This window comes from Podarcis melisellensis (assembly GCF_964234715.1).
Source record: "Podarcis melisellensis genome assembly, chromosome: 14".
Lineage (NCBI taxonomy): Eukaryota > Metazoa > Chordata > Lepidosauria > Squamata > Lacertidae > Podarcis > Podarcis melisellensis.
Genome location: NC_138546.1, coordinates 8,310,808 through 8,330,174, shown reverse-complemented (window position 1 = coordinate 8,330,174; position 19,367 = coordinate 8,310,808). Strand labels below are relative to the sequence as shown.

At 47.5% G+C, this 19,367-nt stretch overlaps 1 protein-coding gene and 1 long non-coding RNA gene across 5 annotated transcripts in view; both read right to left on the bottom strand.

Moving 5' to 3' along the window:
- Positions 1-2,945: 2,945 nt before the first annotated feature.
- CLEC16A (C-type lectin domain containing 16A) overlaps positions 2,946-19,367 on the bottom strand; it is a 97,072-nt gene continuing 80,650 nt past the window's right edge. The window contains exons 23-24 of one of the 4 annotated variants that reach the window (XM_081889099.1): positions 11,216-11,338; positions 2,946-4,107 (exon numbers count right to left, since the gene is read on the bottom strand). In XM_081889099.1, the coding sequence (XP_081745225.1) occupies positions 3,794-4,107; positions 11,216-11,338 (437 nt within the window). In that variant the 3' untranslated portion in view covers positions 2,946-3,793. Of the gene's footprint in view, positions 4,108-5,749; positions 6,009-11,215; positions 11,343-19,367 lie in introns of all 4 variants that reach the window. The other 3 variants (XR_014163031.1, XR_014163032.1, XM_081889100.1) reach the window with 3 other exon arrangements.
- LOC309357306 lies at positions 15,017-19,366 on the bottom strand. The gene is made up of 2 exons (XR_014163070.1): positions 15,484-19,366; positions 15,017-15,328 (listed from the first exon to the last, which is right to left on the bottom strand). It is a non-coding gene; the product is annotated as an uncharacterized lncRNA (long non-coding RNA).

The window sequence follows — 19,367 nt, the reverse complement described above, 5'->3', positions numbered from 1 at the left end:
AGCGCCAACGCGAGCGCTCAGCAAAAGCTGCCAAGTGTCTGTATTGGGGAAGAAGCCTTTGAACCAGAAGCGACCAAAAAATGGGGTCAGGAAAAGGTTACTGGTACAAAGCAAAGGCTTTTCAACAGGAGCATAACCTTGTGGAGTCCCAAACTAGCAAGAAACAACAGGCTTGAGTTTCTGTGAGAATAGAAAGAAAATATCTGGTGTATTTTGATTACAGGTAGGGTTGTATAGGGACGCGGGGGACGCTGTGGGTTAAACCACAGAGCCTAGGACTTGCCGATCAGAATGTTGCCGGTTCGAATCCCCACGACGGGGTGAGCTCCCGTTGCTCGGCCCCTGCTCCTGCCAACCTAGCAGTTCGAAAGCACATCAAAGTGCAAGTAGATAAATAGGTACCACTCCGGCGGGAAGGTAAACGGCATTTCCGTGCGCTGCTCTGGTTCATCAGAAGCGGCTTAGTCATGCTGGCCACATGACCTGGAAGCTGTATACCGGCTCCTTCGGCCAATAAAGCAAGATGAACGCCACAACCCCAGTCAGTCACAACTGGACCTAATGGTCAGGGGTCCCTTTACTTTTACTTTAGGGTTGTATAAGAGCCGGCCAATGCTGCTGGATCCGGCCAATGGCTCATCTAGTCCAGCATCCTGTTTTTGCAGTGGCCAACCATTATTACAATACAGTGGTAACTCAGTTTACAAACTTAACCCATTCCGGACGTCCGTTCTTAAACCAAAACTGTTCTTAAACTAAGCACGCTTTCCCTAATGAGGCCTCCTGCCACCGGTGCCCTTCCACCATTTGGATTCCGTTCTTAGACCAAGGTAAAGTTGGTAAACCGGGACACTACTTCCGGTTTTGCGGAGTTCGTAAACCGAATCGTTCGTAAACAGGACTGTTCTTAAACCGAGGTACCACTGCATTACAAACTGCCGTGATCCTCAGATGACCTGAGCACAAGAACACTGTCTCCCTCTGTGGTCTTCAGGAACTGCTTTTCAGGAGCATTCCTGTCTCAGCCGGTGGAGGGAAGAGTATACAGTGGCATAGCGTGGGGGGGTTAGGGGGCGCAAATCCACGGGTTAGGGGGCGCAAATCTACGGGCTAGGGGGCACAAATTACTTGCCTTGCCCCAGGTGCTGACAACCCACGCTACGCCACTGAGAGTATAGTCATCTTGGCTAGTTCTCCTGGGCTGTCACTGGAGGATCAGGCAGCAAAGAGGCTGCCTGTACTTTTGGACAGAGATGACTTGGCCCCTGTATTTGATGCTCAGCTAACTTCCAGACTGGATTATTGTAATGTGCATCTGCTGAAGATGACTCAGTAACGTCAACAAGTCCAAAATGCAGGGGCCAGATTACTTGCTGGGGTTCCTTATAGGACTCATACAACGCCAGTTTTAAAACAGCCAGTTACCAGTTTGTCTCTGGGCTCGATTCAAGGTTTTCACATTAGCGTTCAAAGCCCTAAATGACTTTGGCCCCAAACATCTGAAAGACTGCATCCTTCCCTACAGTGTTGAGATCAGAAGAGGGGAACCTCTTGGTAGAAATTCAAAGGGTGACAGGGTAGGAGAGGCTTTCTCTACGACAGTCCTCAACTTGTGGCGCTCCCTCCTCACAAAGGGGCAATGTGGAACCTTCATTACATCATTCCCAATGTTTGCTGACAATGCACCTCTTATCCTTGATGCTTGAGATTTTAGGTCCGGTCCTATTCTCTTGACCATGGATAGGCAAGCCAAGGCTCTGGGGGCTGGATCTGGCCCGATCGCCGCCTCAATCCAGCCTGCGGACGGTCCGGGAGTCAGTGTGCTTTTACATGAGTAGAATGTGTCCTTTTACCGTATTTTTTGCTCTATAAGACGCACTTTTTCCCCTCCAAAAATTAAGGGGAAATCTGTGTGCATCTTATGGAGCGAATGCAGGCTCCATGGCTTCAGCGAAAGCAACACGAAGCCTCCAGATCGTAGCGGGAGCGCTCCCGCTGTGCCCCAGAGGTTTCGCATTGCTTTCGCTGAATCCAGGAGAGCAAGACTCTCCTGCATAGGAATTCGCCCCCCCCCAATATAGTCTGGCCCCCCACAAGGTCTGCGGGACAGTGGACCGGCCCCTGCTGAAAAAGTCCGCTGACCCCTGCGCTTGACTATTAATTTAATTGATTTAATGCTGGGAGGAATTCTACATTGCACTATGTCTATCATTCTGCCAGGACAAGCATTGCAGCTTGCCAGATAAAACAACCCCCCCTCCCCTTCCTTTCCCAATTTTGGGGGGCACACGGGGGGACAGCCCCACTGTGTAAATAGAAGTCCTTGCACAGAGCCTCTGCTTATGGGACTCAATTGCTGAATCCCAAACATTGCTAGGACCTTACAGGTGTGAAACATAATAGAACAATTTGCTAGCAAAGGAATAGAGCAGCCTTTCTCAACCCGTGGGACCCCAGATGTTGTTGAACTACAACTCCCATCACCCCTAGCTAGCAAGGCCAGAGCTCAGGGACGATGGGAGTTGTAGTCCAACAACATCTGGGAACCCATAGGTTGACAACCGCTGGACTAGAGGCTGCCTTCTCATTCTACGTAAAGGATCCAACTGAACTTGCACCTGAAGCTTATTTTAACCCTGGTGACGACAGCTTCCTTTCCTGGGGTAACTGGCTACCTTAAAAGATCTTGGGGGACAAGTGAGGGGCTGCTGCTTGTTCTCCCTGAGCATCTGTCCCCCGAGGCAGCTGCCTCACTCTGTTTAATGGTAGGGCAGGTCTCTTTACCTGCTTGAGAAGTGACTAGAATGCATGGTGGTACCCAGAAACTAATGCCAGTAGGATGTGAACTGGATTTATGAGGATATAAACAAAGTTCCTCCTGAAGGCTGCTGCGGCAGGAGAGCACCAAGGATGACGACAAAGAAGCCACAAAATAAACGAGGACATCAGTATGCTAAAATATTTTACATTCCTCTGAAATCTCTTACACAAAACTTTGCCCGCAATTCCCCCATGTGTTCCTCCAAATAAAGCCCTTTAGAGTTATGCCAAAGACCCGGATTTCTCGTGTTTGCTTGCAAAACCACCCCACCCCCCGCCAACAGATGTGCGTACAACTTCAAGTTAAAATTATTTCAGACACAGAATACACGCAAGTTGGATATTAAAGTTTTACAGTGCTATAAATACAAGCGGCCAGCTTGGCTGGGATTCCCAACAGAATGCTCATGCCTCCGAACAAAAGGAAAACTAGAACTCAGCAGGCTAGAAGGAAGTTTTGCCCAAATGGGAGACACACACACACACACACACACACACCCTACTAAAGTTCCTTGGTCTACGACCCTTTCCTCCAAATGAAGTGGGAAAGCACCGCACGGACAGAAAACTGGTTCGGATCACGACAGAGTTTAGTTTGCTCGGTTGCAGTCATAGCTTTTGAAGATGGGACTGTGACAGTGGCTTTAAAAACGAGCAACAGAAAAGAGGAAGCAGCAGCCAGGTACTTCCAAAATACCGTCTGCCACCAATTCCCTTAAATTCCTTCCTCCCGCCTCCCTGCAACACCAGCGTGCAAGGCCAGTCCTGCACTGAAGTTTGAGGTTCCTCCCATCTTTATTTTTAAAAGCCCGCCTCTCACGCTGAATTTTCATCAAGAGACGCAGATGGACACGGGTTGAGGGACGTCGCTAAGCAGCCAGTGACGCTTCCGCTGGCTCGACTGCTCGCGGGAACAAGGAGAGTGCTTGCTCGCTCGCGTCCCCGACGCTCTGAGCCACGGTTTGACGCATGGCTAAGTTTGTTGTCCGTCGGTCTCTGTGGAAACACCTGGTTCGGCGGCTGGCGGCTGATTCCCGCCGACGGCAAGAATACTGTCCGTGTCAATGGGCGGGACCAGCGTCAGGGACTCCACGCTCAAGGTGTCCGTGCTGTCGTTTGAGATGAGGGAGATGGTGGGCTGCGGGGCAGGAATGAGGCTAGGAGATAAGTTGGCCGTTTCCGCTTCGGTGCTCCTCTTGCCAGACTTTGAGTTGTGCGCAGAAGAGTCGTCCGCTCCTGGCAAGTGACCGGAGGATGCCTGAGGCTGCTCAGTGGCTGCTGAGTCATCTGTTCAGGCAAATGAGAGAGAGAGAGAGAGAGAGAGAGAGAAGGAAAACGACCATATTACATGCCTGGGTGTAACGAGCATTATCGTTAACCGAAAAGGGCCGCCTCTTCAGATGGAAATCAAAGCGGCAAAGAGAGCTGGACTAGGACCTGGGAGGCCAGGGTTCGAATCCCCACTCAGCCAGGAAGCTCCCTGGGTGACGTTAAGCCAGTCTCTGCCTCTCTGCCTAACCTACCTCACAGGATAGTTGTGGGGATTAAATGGGGACAGGGAGAAACCACCTTGAGCACCACTTTGAGTTCCTTGGAGGAAAAAAGTGGGGCATAGCTGCAGTAAAAGGATAATATTGTGCATGGCAAACAAAATTTCTCAGGGTGGTGAAAAGGAGACTTGGGCTCAAATCTCAGTTCAGACACAGTCTGGCCTCAAGTCACCTGTGGGTTCAATGATAACCTAGTTTAGATGCAGGGGGAGATTTGGCATCCCAGATGCTGCTGAACTGCAACTCCCATCATCCCTGATCTTTGGATGCACTTGCTGGGGCTGATGGGACTTGTAGTCCAGTGAGATCTGGAGGGCCAAAGGTTGCACAAGGTTCCCCATGCCTCCCTAGCAACACAGACAGCTGCCTGACCCGGACCTTTGGTGCAGCTTTAGTCCTAGTTAACCTGTGGAAAGTGCTACTTGACTACATCGCACCCGTGGCAAGAACCAGGAGCTGTTGTAGCTTAAAACAACAACAAACAAAGAACAGCATGGAAGGAGGGTTAGTTCTGCAGAACCTTCATGCAAATACCAAAACTCAAGATTGTGGTTTTAATTTTGCCAACTCAGTGCTTATTTCCAGTGTTTACTTGCAAAATCTGCTTGCCTTGCCTTTCTCTGGCTTCCCTCGCTCACCCTCTTATCTCTTCCTACGAAATTCTTCTTACCCTGCTGTTTTGACAGCATGATTTAATCCGTGCTTCTAAAAACGTATTCCACTCTCAAAGGGCTTTTTAATATTAAAATTGAAAAAAGACTATGAAAATTTGACCTTGCCCCTCCAGCAACAAAGAGGACCTCTGATTTGCAACTGTTATCTCTTTCTGTTTGCTGAGATCAGGAAAGGGGCACATCTAGGGGAGACACCAGGTCCACCTACAGCTGACTTCCTCATCCTGGCGCTCTCCAAACGGTTCACGCTACAACTCCCGTCAAGCCGTCAGCGCAGGCTGCTGGGAGTGGTAGCACAAAACATCTGCAGGGGGCCAGGGCTGGGGGAAGGCTGACCTATGCTGTCTTCCAGTGTTTCTCAAACTTAGGTCCCCAGCTGTTGTTGGACTACAAATCCCATCATTCCTGATTGCTGGTCCTGCTAGCTAGGGATGATGGGGGTTGTAGTCCAACAATAGCTGGGGACCTAAGTTTGAGAAACACTGTTAACTAGCTAGACATTTCTCGATGGAAGACAACTTTACTTGGCTATGAGTGATCGCCAAAGAGGAAGACGAGCTCTCTCAACTGAGAATACAGCATGATAAGGATTTGCATTTTTAGGCAAGGTCTTACTATCTTTTGCTGACTTGTTTGCGGCATAATATTTTATTGCCTCCTGCTGCTTTGTGGTTATTTCTGTGATGCTGTTATTGCCATCCTTACCTCCAGGCTTTCCTGCTTTCCTCTCTGAGAAGTTTAAAACTGTAATGCAGGTTTAGAAGGAAAGAAAACAATGATGGGCTGTGAAGCTTTAACAGATTGTCCCTGCACAATCTCACTTTTGGTCCTCTTATGTTGGTTGGTACTGAAGATACTGTTTAGGGAGCAATCCTTGACCCCTGTGGGTGTCCACTGACAGAAGCAGCCCCCAATTCCAGGCACTTCTGGGTACAAGGACCCATGGGCAGAAAGAGACAGATTTCTGGGAAACAAGAACAGCAACAGAGGCATGGATGGCTTTGTCCAGAAGAAAGAAAGAAACTGGGTGAAAGAAGCCCTGGACAGGTGAGCTTTGACTAAAGAGGGAACCAGCTGCACCAAGCAATGCAATTTCAGTAGCTGTGTTTCCCTTAATGTTTTCCTTTGTGTGACTGCTGCAGAACATCCCCAGCTTTTGCGACACCCAAGAGACAACTGCTCCAGGCATTTTGGTTCAGATGGGCACATAATCTCCTCTAAGTGCATCATGCGACACTGCTGGCCTCTAAAAGAGCTGGGGACCCCACTGACCTCAGAAAGCACACTCTTATCACTTCCCGCAAAAATGTTTTTACCCTGCTGTTCTGACAGCATCATTCACTTTCTTATTCTAAAAACTTATCCGCTCTTAGTGTGCAATTTAAAAAAAAAATCCTCATGGATATTCTCCGGCATTTTTAGTGCGGTTTCCTCCTAATTCAAACATTTTGATGTGCAGGTCTGCCTCATACGCTCATTTCTACCAAGCGAGTCCCCCTGACATAATGCAGTTTGTACACTGTTTTCACTATCGTGTGCAATTTAATGGACATCTCGCCCCAGCATATACATTTTTGAATGCACTAGGTGGCTGGAGAACAGCATTGCAAAATTCAGAGAAGCGCAAATTTCAAACGGTTGGCAGCACTTCGGTTGGCATATTGTTTCAGGAGGTTGGACTGGGCAAGTTGGCCGAATGCAAACCAACTCCAATGTCTCCCTTTCAGCACAAGGTATCTGCAGAACGACCCTCGAAGCAATGCAGTGAGTGGTGACACAATGGATTTGGCATTCTCAAATGGAACTCTTGCTTGTGCAGAATTAACAGAAATCCAACAGAGAGGCAGGGGTGCTGCATAACTTAAAAAAACAACATTACAAAGCCAAAACTAGCAGTGGAAGAAAAGGGAAGAGGGAAGCTGAGAATTAAACCTGAGTACAGTGGGGAAAATGAGAGAGCTGGGTGGAGTTGAAATGATAGACAGCAGTTCCTTTCATGGGTAAAGGGCTGGTTATGCTTATTATTTTCACAGAAGAGGACTTCAAGCCAATGCATATTTTTAATGTCCGGGAAATATAACTTAATTTTTGCTTTGCTTGGCAGCCCCAAACCGCAGCTCTGTAAGGAAAGGAGACCAAAAGCTGTGAAGGAAATGGTGACACCCGTTGCTCTTTCTCTCCCTCCCCAGTCCTTCCCACATTTTTGAAGAGTGGATATGTAGCGGGGGGAGGGTGTGCCACCCCTTTAAGGAGGTTTTTTGTGTTTTGCTGCTTAAAGATGCAGGGCTTGTGCCAAAAAAGGAGGGAGGAGAAAAAGGCAGAGTTGCTTCAGCTCAGAGTGGGCAAGTGGGAGAAACCACCACCGCCACCAGTGTTTCCTTGAATTTGAAAATGCAAATACAACGCAGACCAGTTCAGTCTGTGCTGGCAAAGTGGTGGGGACGCCTGATCGCAGAGGTTCAGAGGGAAGGACGCAATGGAAGATTGGAGATCGCAGGTCCTCTGAATGTCTACTCTCGAGCTTGGGATTCTGTACAGTCTGTTGGAGGTTTGGGGGGGGGGGGTCCGCAAGAACAGGAGGGAGGGAGGAGTTATGTACACACAGAAGCAAGGGAGCTGGGCTAATGCAAACATGTGAAGGAAGTCAGCTGGGAGGGAGTAAAACTCCAGCCAGTTTTCAGTAATGGGGAGGTCGTTGGCAGAACATGGGTTTTTAATGTTTAAAATAACAATTACGTCAGGTTCCATCCCTGGAAAGGCCTCTCTCTCTGCCAAGGAGAGCCAGCTGGAGTAGATCTTGCTAGGCTAGATGGGACAACGGTCTGGCCCATTGGAGCCAGTTTAAATTCTCTTGGTAAGGGGAGTGAGAGAAGGAAATAACAATGAACGGAGAAGGGCTGCAGCCCAGTGGTACAACATCTCGCTTGCAGAATGTCTCAGGTTCAATCCTCGGCACTAGAAGAACGTCTTGAGAGCCACTGCCGGTTGGTGGACCATTGGCTTGACCTGGGAATAAGGCAGCTTCTGCGGCTTCTAAAGCCCAAGGGGGGAAAACACTAGGAAGAATGGGAACTAGAATGATGTGTTGTGAAACTGAGCCCACGCGAATTGTCAGTCCAGGCGCTGTCTCTGGAAGTGGATAGACACTAATAAGGAGAGCAGGGTATGGCCAGTCTCTTCCTGGCTGCACAAATCTTGCTCCGAGGGCCTTCTGGCGGCTCCCTCACTGCGATACATGAACTTATAGGGAACCAGGCAGAGGGTCTTCATGGTAGTGGCACCAACCCTTTGGAACACCCTCCTGTCAGATGGCAAGGAAACAAGTACAGTGGTACCTCGGTTTACAAATATCTCGGAAGCTGAACGTTTTGGTTTTCGAATGCCGAAAACCTGGAAGTAATTGCTTCTGTTTTGAAATGGGCCTCAGAAGACGAACGGCTTCCGCTGAGTCCCCCCCCATTTTCTCCATTGAAATTGCAGGCCGTCCTTTGCGCCTTGGTTTTTGAACGTTTTGGAAGCTGAATGGTCTTCCAGAACAGATTATGTTCGAAAACCAAGGTACCACTGTAACTATACAACCTTTAGAAGACATCTGAAGGCAACACTGTACAGGGAAGTTTTTAATGTCTTACTGTGTTTTTATATTTGTTGGAAGCTGCCCAGAGTGGTTGGGGCAACCTAGTCAGATGGGTGGGGTATATTATTATTATTATTAACCGTTTCCTTCATGCCTGGACTGTCCAGACTGTACAAGCAAGTTCATCTGTAGCACAGGAGTTAGAAAGTCAGACTAGGACCCGGGAGACCAGGGTTCAAATCCCCACTCAGCCATGAAGCTCACTGGGTGACCTTGGGCCAGTCACAGTCTCACAGCCTTAAAGCAGTGTTGTGGGGATAAAATGGGGAGAATTGTGTATGCCACCTTGAGCTCCTTGGAGTAAGTGTGGGGCAAAAATGTAACAATGAATAAATGAATAATAATAAAACATTTAGGGCCTGCAATGAAGCAGCACAGGAAGAAAGGGCCCCAGGATCCTGTGCCCAAGGATCACCTATAATATTACAAGAGATCCTGAGCACAACTCCCAGCTGCACTATGGACCTTAGGATGGGCAAGGACATCACAGAATGTGTATGAGAAGCAAAGAGGTCTTTTCTAGCTTCTTGCCCAAGGGCTTGTGTAAGAACATGTACCTCAGCCAACAGTCTCTTAAAAATCACCCTGCACAGTTCAGTGTTGGGTGTGGATCAGCCTTCCCGAAACTGGTGCCATCCAGGTTTTGTTGGCTGACAATTCCCATTAGCTACAGAATGGCCAATGGTCAGGTATGATGTGGGGAGTGATCTAATAAAAACTGGAGGGCACCAGGTTGTTTGGGGGGAGTGTGGTTGCTGGAGAAGATGGGTTACTGCTGAGACAGCTTTGACAGGTTTCTTTCTTTTGTACTACTGGAATCTGTACCCGCTGGGACCATGCTAGTCTCTGCTGTCCGATATGCCGGCAAGCCGAGAGACATTGAGTAATTAATGAGCACAATCTCTATAGCACTTCTCAGTTGGGCTATGAGGATTAATTGACTGATCAATGCTATCGACTGAAGCTTTCCCTGTAAAGTAAAATTCACCCTTCAAATTGCGGCAATTCAAAGAGAGCCGAAGATGAAGGCCGGGGAATCTTTTGCTGTCATTCCTCAATGCAGCAGGCTATATAGTCACACCAGCCTTCTTCCCTAGAATTATGGGATAGAATTGGACGAGCTCTGTTGCAAAGTAGGACTGATGGTGGTGGGTGGCATAATCCAAGGGACATGTAGCTTTTCACGTCCATGCAAGGTCTGCAAGTGGCCTGATGGAGATTTGCAAGATGTGTGTGGCCAACTGTCAGTCTTCACATGTCAAAAATGCACGCGGAAGGAGGCTTCCTATCTGCCTTCATCCACCCAAAACATAAAGAAGAGGCCTGGGGTGGAGAAAATCAAATCAGAATGGAAAGGGAGCACCTTTTGGGTTAATTTCTATGCCTTTTCTGTCCTGAAATGCTTGTCCTTACTTGCTTTGACTTTGGTGTAAAGAGAAATGCCCCTGAAAGGTAAATAAATGAAGTCCCTGCCACTGCCACCAGTGTCTGGACCAAACAACACCTGAATGGCAAGATGCACTAGACAAATTAAAGAGTTTGGAGAGGGATAGGAAAACTGTAGCCCTTCAGATGTTGCTGGACTCAGTTCCAGTCAATGTGGCCAATGGTCAGGGGTGATGGGAGTTGTAGTCTAGCAACTTCAGGAGGGCCACGGTTTCCCCATGCCCTGAGACAGGCATTAAATGATCTGGGGAAATGGATGGGGGGGGTACCTCAAATTCTCATGAGAACCTAAGGAAGCTCCCCGCTTTGCAAGGAAAAGGCAGATCTCAAAATATACAGAAGCAAACTGATCATGGCCTCGAAGGACAATGGCTGCAAATAAAAGCAGGTGGCAAACAATATTGTAAGAAAGGGAGCCAAAAAGCGTCCAACACACAGAGAAAGCGGCAACACAGACTTTACACATTTAAAAAAAAACTGAAAGGAAACACAAAACTCCAATTCCGTCATGGTGTCAACACAGCTTGCCTGAACCAATTCCTGCTAAAAGGTTTTTAGAACTGGGGTTCATTCTCACCTATCTGAACTGATGTTTGAAGCTACGGCAGGGGGCCAGAAATGCTCCCACCTGCATCCCTTGATCACCCGCTGTCAGGTGAGTTCCCAGTTGCCGAATGCTAAGCCGCCGACAGCTCAGGTGCCAGGTAAGAGCCTTACGCTACCCAAGAGCCAAAAGATACAGGAGTCTGGCATCTTGAACCTTGTGACCACCTTTTCCGGTGGACGCAACCCAGTGGGAGGAGCTGCTCTTTGTTTCAAGGAAGAAAGCAAGGGGGTGGCTGTGGGGTGAAGCTAGGCTGAACAACCAAGGTGCTCCCTTTCAGGGGAATTAGCCAGGAAGGGTGGAAAAGGCCTCTACGCACCCTGGATGTGAAATACTGCACTGTGAACAGCAGCTGGCTGTTGCTGCATGCGTGGAAGAGGATCGCAGCAACACTCCCTTGGCTGGGTAATCTCTTTTTGGGGGGAGGACGAGGGGAGTGAGAAGGGGAGCCATACACCACATACACATCCAAGGAGAAACCTGCCTGAAGGGATTTTGCAAGGACTGATGCTGCTGCAGCTGCTGCCGGAAGGCCTAAACCCAGTGTCCACCGTGACTGTCAGCCTCCGAGAGACTGAAGACCCGCCGCCGTCCTTTCCTGCCAGGCCTAACTAGAGGAAAACACAGCAATAGATCACATGAAGCCATTAACAATTGGGTGGGTGGGGAAAAGGCACGGGGTGGGGACTCAGAGAGACGGGAAGAAAGAAGACATGTTATAGCAGCCTTCCCCAACCAGGTGTCCTCCAGAGGTTTCGGGCCACAAGGCCTGCCGGCCAGGATTTGTGGTCCAAAAGATCAGGAGGTACCCCAGGGGGTTGCAGGGAGACTGTATTAAGAGTAAACATCAAAACGACCATCACCAACACCACAAACATGCTCACAAACAGCTGGCATCCTGCGGTCTCGCTCTCTTCAGAAGCCCCGAGAGGCCGAGAAGAGGTCCGCCTGTTACCGAGTACACAAATCGTCCTCAAGAATGCCACGTGTTCAGGCTGGCTTGACTTAGGATTGCCAGGCGATGACAGCGGCTAAGCGCCAGGGAAGGAAACAGGAATGCTTTCGGGTTCAAAACAATGGGGAAGGGTGGGGGGGAACCTCGACAACCCACTTAAAAAAGAGGCAAGAGCAATTTTTTACAGATTTCTCGTGGGTTAGCAATATTCCATCCCACTTAATGGTAATAAATTGCCGGAGGATGCTCCGTCTCCCCCAGAGCGAGCGATAAATTAGGATGTCAGATAAATCTACCCTTTCGAGAAAGGAAGCCTGTAAAATACAGCACTTGGATTACAGTCAAAGCTAAGTGCAGCACAATTTTTTTCTTTAAAAAAAAAAGAAAAAAAAGAAGATCCAATGGGAAGCAATTTAAAAAAAAAAAGATCAGGGAGGGAAGACAGACAGAACACCACGGAATTTTGCAAACACAGAAGATTTCTGGAAAAACATCGTTTCAGTGGAACAAAGAGCAAGACAGAACAGCAGGTGCAACAAACATCGTCATGTGTGGGATTCAGCCACGATGGAAGATCCAGGGTCGTGTCGACTGAATGTGTTTTCTACAGAGGGTTGGAGCTCAGACTCGAAGAACAACACTGGACATGGGAGAGGAGTCAAATTTATGTGTTCTAAGCAGCAGCAGCCTTTCCCAACCACACTAGAAACTCTTCCATAAGCCGAGGAAGACCGGCAATGGCAGACTGCAATATGGCAGCCCCACATGCCTAAAGTGTCTGTCTAGCACTCGGGAGACTCAGTAGCGTATTATGCATACAGTGGTACCTCGCAAGACGAAATTAATTCGTTCTGCGAGTTTTTCCGTTCTGCGAGTTTTTTCGTCTTGCGAAGCACGGATTCCCTGGGTATTAACGGTTTTAAGAAAAAGGAAACAAACTCGCAAGACGAAAACGCAAGCCCATAGAGAAATTCGTCTTGTGAAGCAACCCAAAAAACGAAAAACTCTTTCGTCTTGCGAGTTTTTCGTCTTATGAGGCATTCGTCTTGCGAGGTACCACTGTACAGAGATAAAGTGCCAATGACTGCTCCCCGCTTAAAACGGGGGGCACCCTTTGCGTGGACGCGTGCAGCCCCTAGACCTGGAGCGGCTCCAACAGCATAGGCTAGGCTATGCCATCCCTCAGGTGGGATACCTGGAGGTCTCCGCCTACCTCAGTCAGTTGTCCAATCCCACCTGGGGGAAAGGGTTGCCAAGGAGACCAGGCCAGGTGGGGGAGGGATTACCTGCCCACACAAAGGAGGGAGGATTTTACCTGGGAATTCTCACTTGGCTCCAGAGCTTCTCCCACCCTACCCACCCTCAGTCAATGTCTTATGTTGCAGGTTAATTTTCCTCACATGTTTTGCAAGTTAATTTTCTTCACAGGTATGCGGGCGCTGCTACGTTAAGGTCGCTGTTAAAGGGCCGGAAAGGAATTTCCCTGCATTGGCAGGTTTCGCCTTTCCCGTAGCAAAACGTCACAACTTTGGCAGTATCAGGCCTTGGGCGGAATCCTTTTGTCCATCTTCCTCTTTGCGGCGGCGATACCAGGGTTCCCCGTTAAAGGGGTTTCTGAAGGGAGGCTTTGACCGTACGCCGGAAGGTCGTCATTGCTCTCCCCTGCGGCGGCGGCGTTACGGGGGCGGCTATCTCTGCTTGAACATATGTTCTCCAGAGCCGGCCCATCCCCCACACACACACTGGATAACCCTGATGCTCCCTAGGTCCCCGGCTGGGGACTGGGGAGGGAGAACGCCCAATGCCTGAGCCAAGGTCTACCCACATTTGAAATTTAATAAAGTTGTGGCCAATTTAATCCCATAGCACGTTGTCTTGAGTCGTTATTCCACATGACGGGGGGACCGTGCAGGATCTGGGGACTCCGCCTGTCCACGCAATAGCAGTGACAGTCATCCTAAGAACGTTAAGAAGAGCTCGCCCGGATCAGGTCAATGGCTCATCTAATCCTGCTCTCAGTGTGGCCAGCCAGATGTCTACGCGAAACTCGCAACAAGGACCCGAGCACATTCTGATACCCACTGACTAAACTTTACTTTCTCGGATGGGGGTGACCCACCTACAGTTGTCTGTGCTCTGATAAGCCCCGCCTGGCTTGACTACTGCAATGAACTCTACAGAGGGCTTTTCCCTTGAAGGCGGCCTGGAAGCTGCAGTCGGTGCAGAGCACCGCTGCCTGTTTGTGGTTTAGGGGAAGTAAGATGGGATCACATTACAGCAATCCTGGAAGCACTGTGCTGGCTGTCAGTGACTGGGTCCTATTCAAGGCGCTGGCGGAATCCAAATTGCTGAATGACTGCCTCTCTCACAGCATGCCTGGGCTGCAAGTTTTGCCAGTGAGGCCCTTGTTTGTGGTGCCCTTGGTGAATGGGACTCTGGTAGGGGTGAAGCGGGGCCTTCTTTGTGGCGGCACCGTGGCTAGGGAACTCCCTCGTTGTTGTGATAAGATTGCCCGGCACATTATTCTCATTCAGGGGCCAGCTTAATACTTACTTTCTCCAGCTTTTGCAGCGTATCAGAACATAGAACATTGCTTTATACCAAAGTCAGACCCATTGGTCCATCTAGATCAGTACTGTCTACACTGACTGGCAGCAACCCTCCAGGGTTTCAGACAGGGTTTTTTCCCTAGTGCTGCCAGGAGATGCCACAGATGGAACCTGAGACCTCTGGCGTAAGGGGCAGGTGCTCTTCCTCTGGGCTACAAGGCAGTCTACTGCTGAATTGCATATCTTATTATATAATAGATTCAAGGAATTGCCATCTGTCTGAGGGTCATCTATCCACACTGTGGTTTTAACTTGGTTTTAACGTTGCATTTTATTGTTAACTATCCTGGGGTGGACTAGAAAAAGAAACGAAATCACAACAATATTAATAATAGGCAATAATGGTCAAGATGATGGTTTGTCTTAACCAGAAACAACGTGGGAGGGGATCTAAGTAGATACGATTGTTTAAAATTGTTTAAAATTATCTTTTCCCCCAAATTTATTACCTGTCACAATAATATCACATTAAAACAACACTATGCGTATTGTGGAGAGCAGTTAAAACCAGCAGTATACAAACTTTATAAAACCCACCCTGGGACCATATGGCAAATTGTAGATTAAAAAAACAACTAATAAATTAATAACAGCCTAAAGCCTAGACAATCTTTTTTTAAAGTCTTCATTCTCAGGACACTTCAGAATTTTGGTGGGTGCTGGGATTTGAGCTTACTATGTTGCAGCAAGGTGGCAGAGGGTGGCGTGTTTCTCCCCCCCCCCCTTTCCAGGAAACATTTTCCCAACACTCTGCCACCTCCCCAGGCTGCCTGAAAAAAGTATTGTGGAAGGAGTTTCCTCCTGGCAATATTCTCCAGAAGCACAGACCACTCAGTGAGATGGAGTTAAGAAAAGGCACTCTCAAGGACCCTTCAGCCACCTCAAAAGGCAGGCGAGCGTGATATAAACCAGGCACACACACCCTTCAGAATTTCACCAATTTCTTTATCTCCCCTTTGACATGTTTTGCAATGCAATTTCTTTTCTCATGGCTGAGAAATTTTCAGCAGAGCTCTAATATGATCTTCTCCCTCTGTGCCTTTCAGTGGCGTAGCGTGGGTTGTCAGCACCCGGGGCAAGGCAAGTAATTTGCACCTCCTAACCCATGGATTTGCGCCCCCTAACCTTAACCCCCAGATGTTGCGCCCGGTGCGGCTGGCCCTCCCTGCACCCCCCACGCTACGCCACTGGTGCCTTTTCAGTCCAGAATTCTCATCTCATTTGCCCCAAGAGTGGGGCAGGAAGATTCAAGGGCGATCAAAGAAACATTTAAACATTTCAGTGCAGTATGGTATGGTATCCAAATAATTTGGATATACAACCAGAAACAGTATTCAAGAGTGCTGGCTATTCTTCCTGCAGTTCTCCAAGACATGCTGTTGTGAACAGGGTTTTTCAATATGAAAGGTCAGCAAAGAGACAGGCTTCTTTGTGTTGATGAGGAGATGAGAGCTTGTTTGTCTCAAATTAAAACGAATATAAACGAGATTACCCAGCAAAAGAAAGCTCATACATCTCACTGAGTTTATATGCATACTTAACGTAGATGTGTAAGAGGCCCATTTATAATTATATTTTGGGAATGATCCATGTTCTTCTGTAGCTGCATTGTTTTGTATTTGCTGGATGTCCCACAATCATACTATAAAGTAGTTGTGTTCTGTGTTATAAATCAAGCACTGCTAGAAGTTGGAAGTGTTAGACAACATCCCAAACATGACATTGTACATCTCAGCCTTCTTCTGTGCTGTCCCTTTTAAACAGGCAAGAAGCTTAGAAGTTCTTCATATCCACATGCATTTTAAAGGGGTGTGTGTGTGGAATGCGAACACTGTGAAGTTCCTAAAACACCAACTTTTCTCCCTAAAAGAAGAAGGAAAAACAGCGCCCTGGCCCTTTCCTGAGCTCCTTATCTGAGTCATGGATGCAAGCTATGGATGCAAGCTATGGATAAGACTTGCAGCATGTCACCCCAAAAGGTCAAAGGAAGGAAGGCACGAAGGCAGGAAGATATTGCTGTACTGATGAAACAAAGAATGCAACTAATTTGAACATTTTAGCAACAGTTCTTTGGCGTCTATTGCGCAGGATGAGCTGGAAGGATTCTGGAGGACAATGCTTCTGGTGAAAGGTGGAAAGGTGAAGGGTCAAATTTAGTGTAGAAGCGCTCTTAGTAAGCTTTGGGATGACGTAAGAACCCGTCAGAATTACTGCAGGCTGCTTATTTAATGAGTTGGGCAAGCTCCCGACTGCCGTCAGAAGTAACGCGAAAGCTTTATCTCATCTGTGCCTTTTGCATGAGGCACAGTCAATGACAGGGCTGCGGACAAGGGGGAGGAAGGATTGCTTAACCCACAGACAGAGCCATTTCACTAATTTAGCAACCAAGGGACTGCACAGCGGCTCCCAGATTATGAAATGCGTTGATGGCAAAAGTAGTTTGGGGAACGTGCTTTGATCTGAATGAAAGTGCTCGTAAAAACACACACACACACACACACACCTGTTTGTTTGCAGCTGGCATCCTTGCACTGAGAAGGGACTTTCCTCACTTCCCAAGACAAAAGCTTATAAAGTCAGCTAACATCACTGGTTGCTTCCAGAGTTGGCAAGGCTCATTTAATGACAACAAGAAATGGAGTCCTTAGTGTGCCTTCTGTTTCAGCTTTTAAACACCTGCTGAAAACCTGACAGGCTTATTATGCAGCCAATAAAGAATGCATCTTTCCACAATGCTTAGCTGATTTCTGACTGTAACTTTTAAATACTCTCTATCATATTGTTTTATGTGTTATTTAAAAGTTTCAATTGTTATGAATAGCGGTAGATAAACATTGGTATAAAGAAATAAGAAGCAATTACTTCTGGAGAAGAAAAACCTTTGTTCCTAAAATAAATCAAAGCGTTGATAAAGTAGAACTGTAACAGCCTTAATTTCATAGCACAAACCGTGCTTCTCAGCTCCATGGGTTTTATTCCCCCTCTCTAATACAGCAGTCTGCTTTCAACCAGGTTTTGTAATATTAAAGGGTGCATTGCTGCTTTCGGCATTAGTTTAGGTTCCAGGTGATTAGAGCAGAACCAGATTTCACATTTTTAAGTGAAACTGTGGAGGTGTGGCCACACTCTACAAATAAGGCCCCTTGCTTCTCAGTGGAACAGATAAACGAAGTTAATAAAAAATCCTGACATAATGAAATAAAATATAGTCAGGATGAAAGTTGCCATGATGCAGCCAAGGGGCGGAGGGACACTAGATAGATACTGCGGATCAGTATTTGTGACCTGGAACCAAGAAGAAGAAGAAACAGGTCGGTTGTCTGAGTAGCTCATATCCATCACGGCAATGGCCCAGCTTGGAAAGTTAACTCCTCGTCGCGAAGTTTGTGGTTTTCCAAGGCATCCAAGTTCTTTAATAAATCCGTCCCTCAGAAGGCAGAGCTTTCATTTCCCAATGATACTACACCTACTCCACTTTTTAGGATTTAAACTGTTAGCCGTGTGTTTAAAGACTGCTAATGTCACACAGAGCTGCCAGTAATTGCTGGAAATAGATTTTAACAAGGAACAGCTGACTCCACTCCCATTTGGGGGCTTTAATTTAATTCAGACCCACACAACTAGGCTAAACACCCCACCAGCAGTCCAAATCAGTGCCGTCTATCAAGTGTGGGTGGGGAGAATAAAGCAGGGGTGGGAGGAGGAACTTCTGCACAAAGGCAAAAGTATCTAGGGCTGGGGGAAAAACACACAATCACCTCATTCTTCTTCCTTGGAAACCTCTACAGAAGATCAATAGCCTGTCAGCAAATGCATTTGTATGAAGGCAGGCCAGCATTTGCTTTTAACAAGACTGTACATTTCCAGAGTTTATGATAGCCATGAAATACAGGTGTGCTGAGTTTAAGGTCACTATGGCACAGACAAGCTGCCTGTGGAGGTTTTCTGCAAAAAAAAAAAAAAGAGTATCCCTGCAAAAGAAGTTACTCGTGGGAGGGGAAGAGAAGGAAAAAGGAGGAGAGTACAATTCAAAATTCATACAGCAAGACTTGCATCCAAGATCAGGCTGTTAAAACTACACACACAAAATGCAAAGGTTACCAGATATGAGGAATGAAGCAATATTTTGCAGTTGTTCCTGGTAGCCAACAACGCCCAATTCCTTAAAAAGCAAGGATGGGGAACCTGTGTCCCCACCACAAGGTATTTTTGGACATCATTAGCCCCAGCCAACACGAACAATGGTCAGGGATGATGGGAGCTGCAGTTCAACATCATCTGGAGGGTTGTAGGTTCTCCATCCCTGAACTATATCTAGGGTGGGCATCTTGTTTGGCACCATGAACGTTCCTTAAAAGATGACCTTGAAATTTAGTTTTCACTCCCATACACACACATTTCGATTAAGCAGTCAGATCATTTCAATGGAAATAAAGAACCAGGAAATAAACACAAGTGCCAAAGGACAGAGAGATCACTTTGTTTTTTTGTTTTTTTTGGCCAGCTTATTATTGCAGCAGGACTTAAATTTGAACCAGGAGTCCAACTTGTTCTCAGTGTCGAGGAATGTGTGAAATGACACACAGTGCCTTTAAGCATGTGCAGAGCGCTTCTGTCTTACTGCTGAGCAGCCGTGCCAGATCTTAAGTTATCTGGGATCGTAGGAATGGGATTTTCAGTCGGGGAGTGTGGATTCTGGAATGGTCCGAGCTCCGGCAGGTGAAGAAGTTAAGCATTAGCACAAAGCGTTTTAACGCAGGATCCTGCAGCAAGCAATATTGTTGTCTCATATAATTTGAACCAAGAGAGTGATGCAGAATGGTCTGCCAAGCTCACCCACCTGTCTGACTTGCAGGACTGAAGCCACAACTGGGAAAAACAAAATCTTGTATAATCTGTCCCCCAGTTTTGTATGGACTCACCTGAACCCTCCACCCCCGGGTACCCTTTCCAAAACAAGTTTAAAGAACAGGAGATAAAATATTAAGATTAGGAAGTCTCTTTAAAAACCCTGCAGGTGGGTTTAAGCAGAGTCTATAAAACAGCCTACAGGAGCTAAGAGCAAGAGGCTT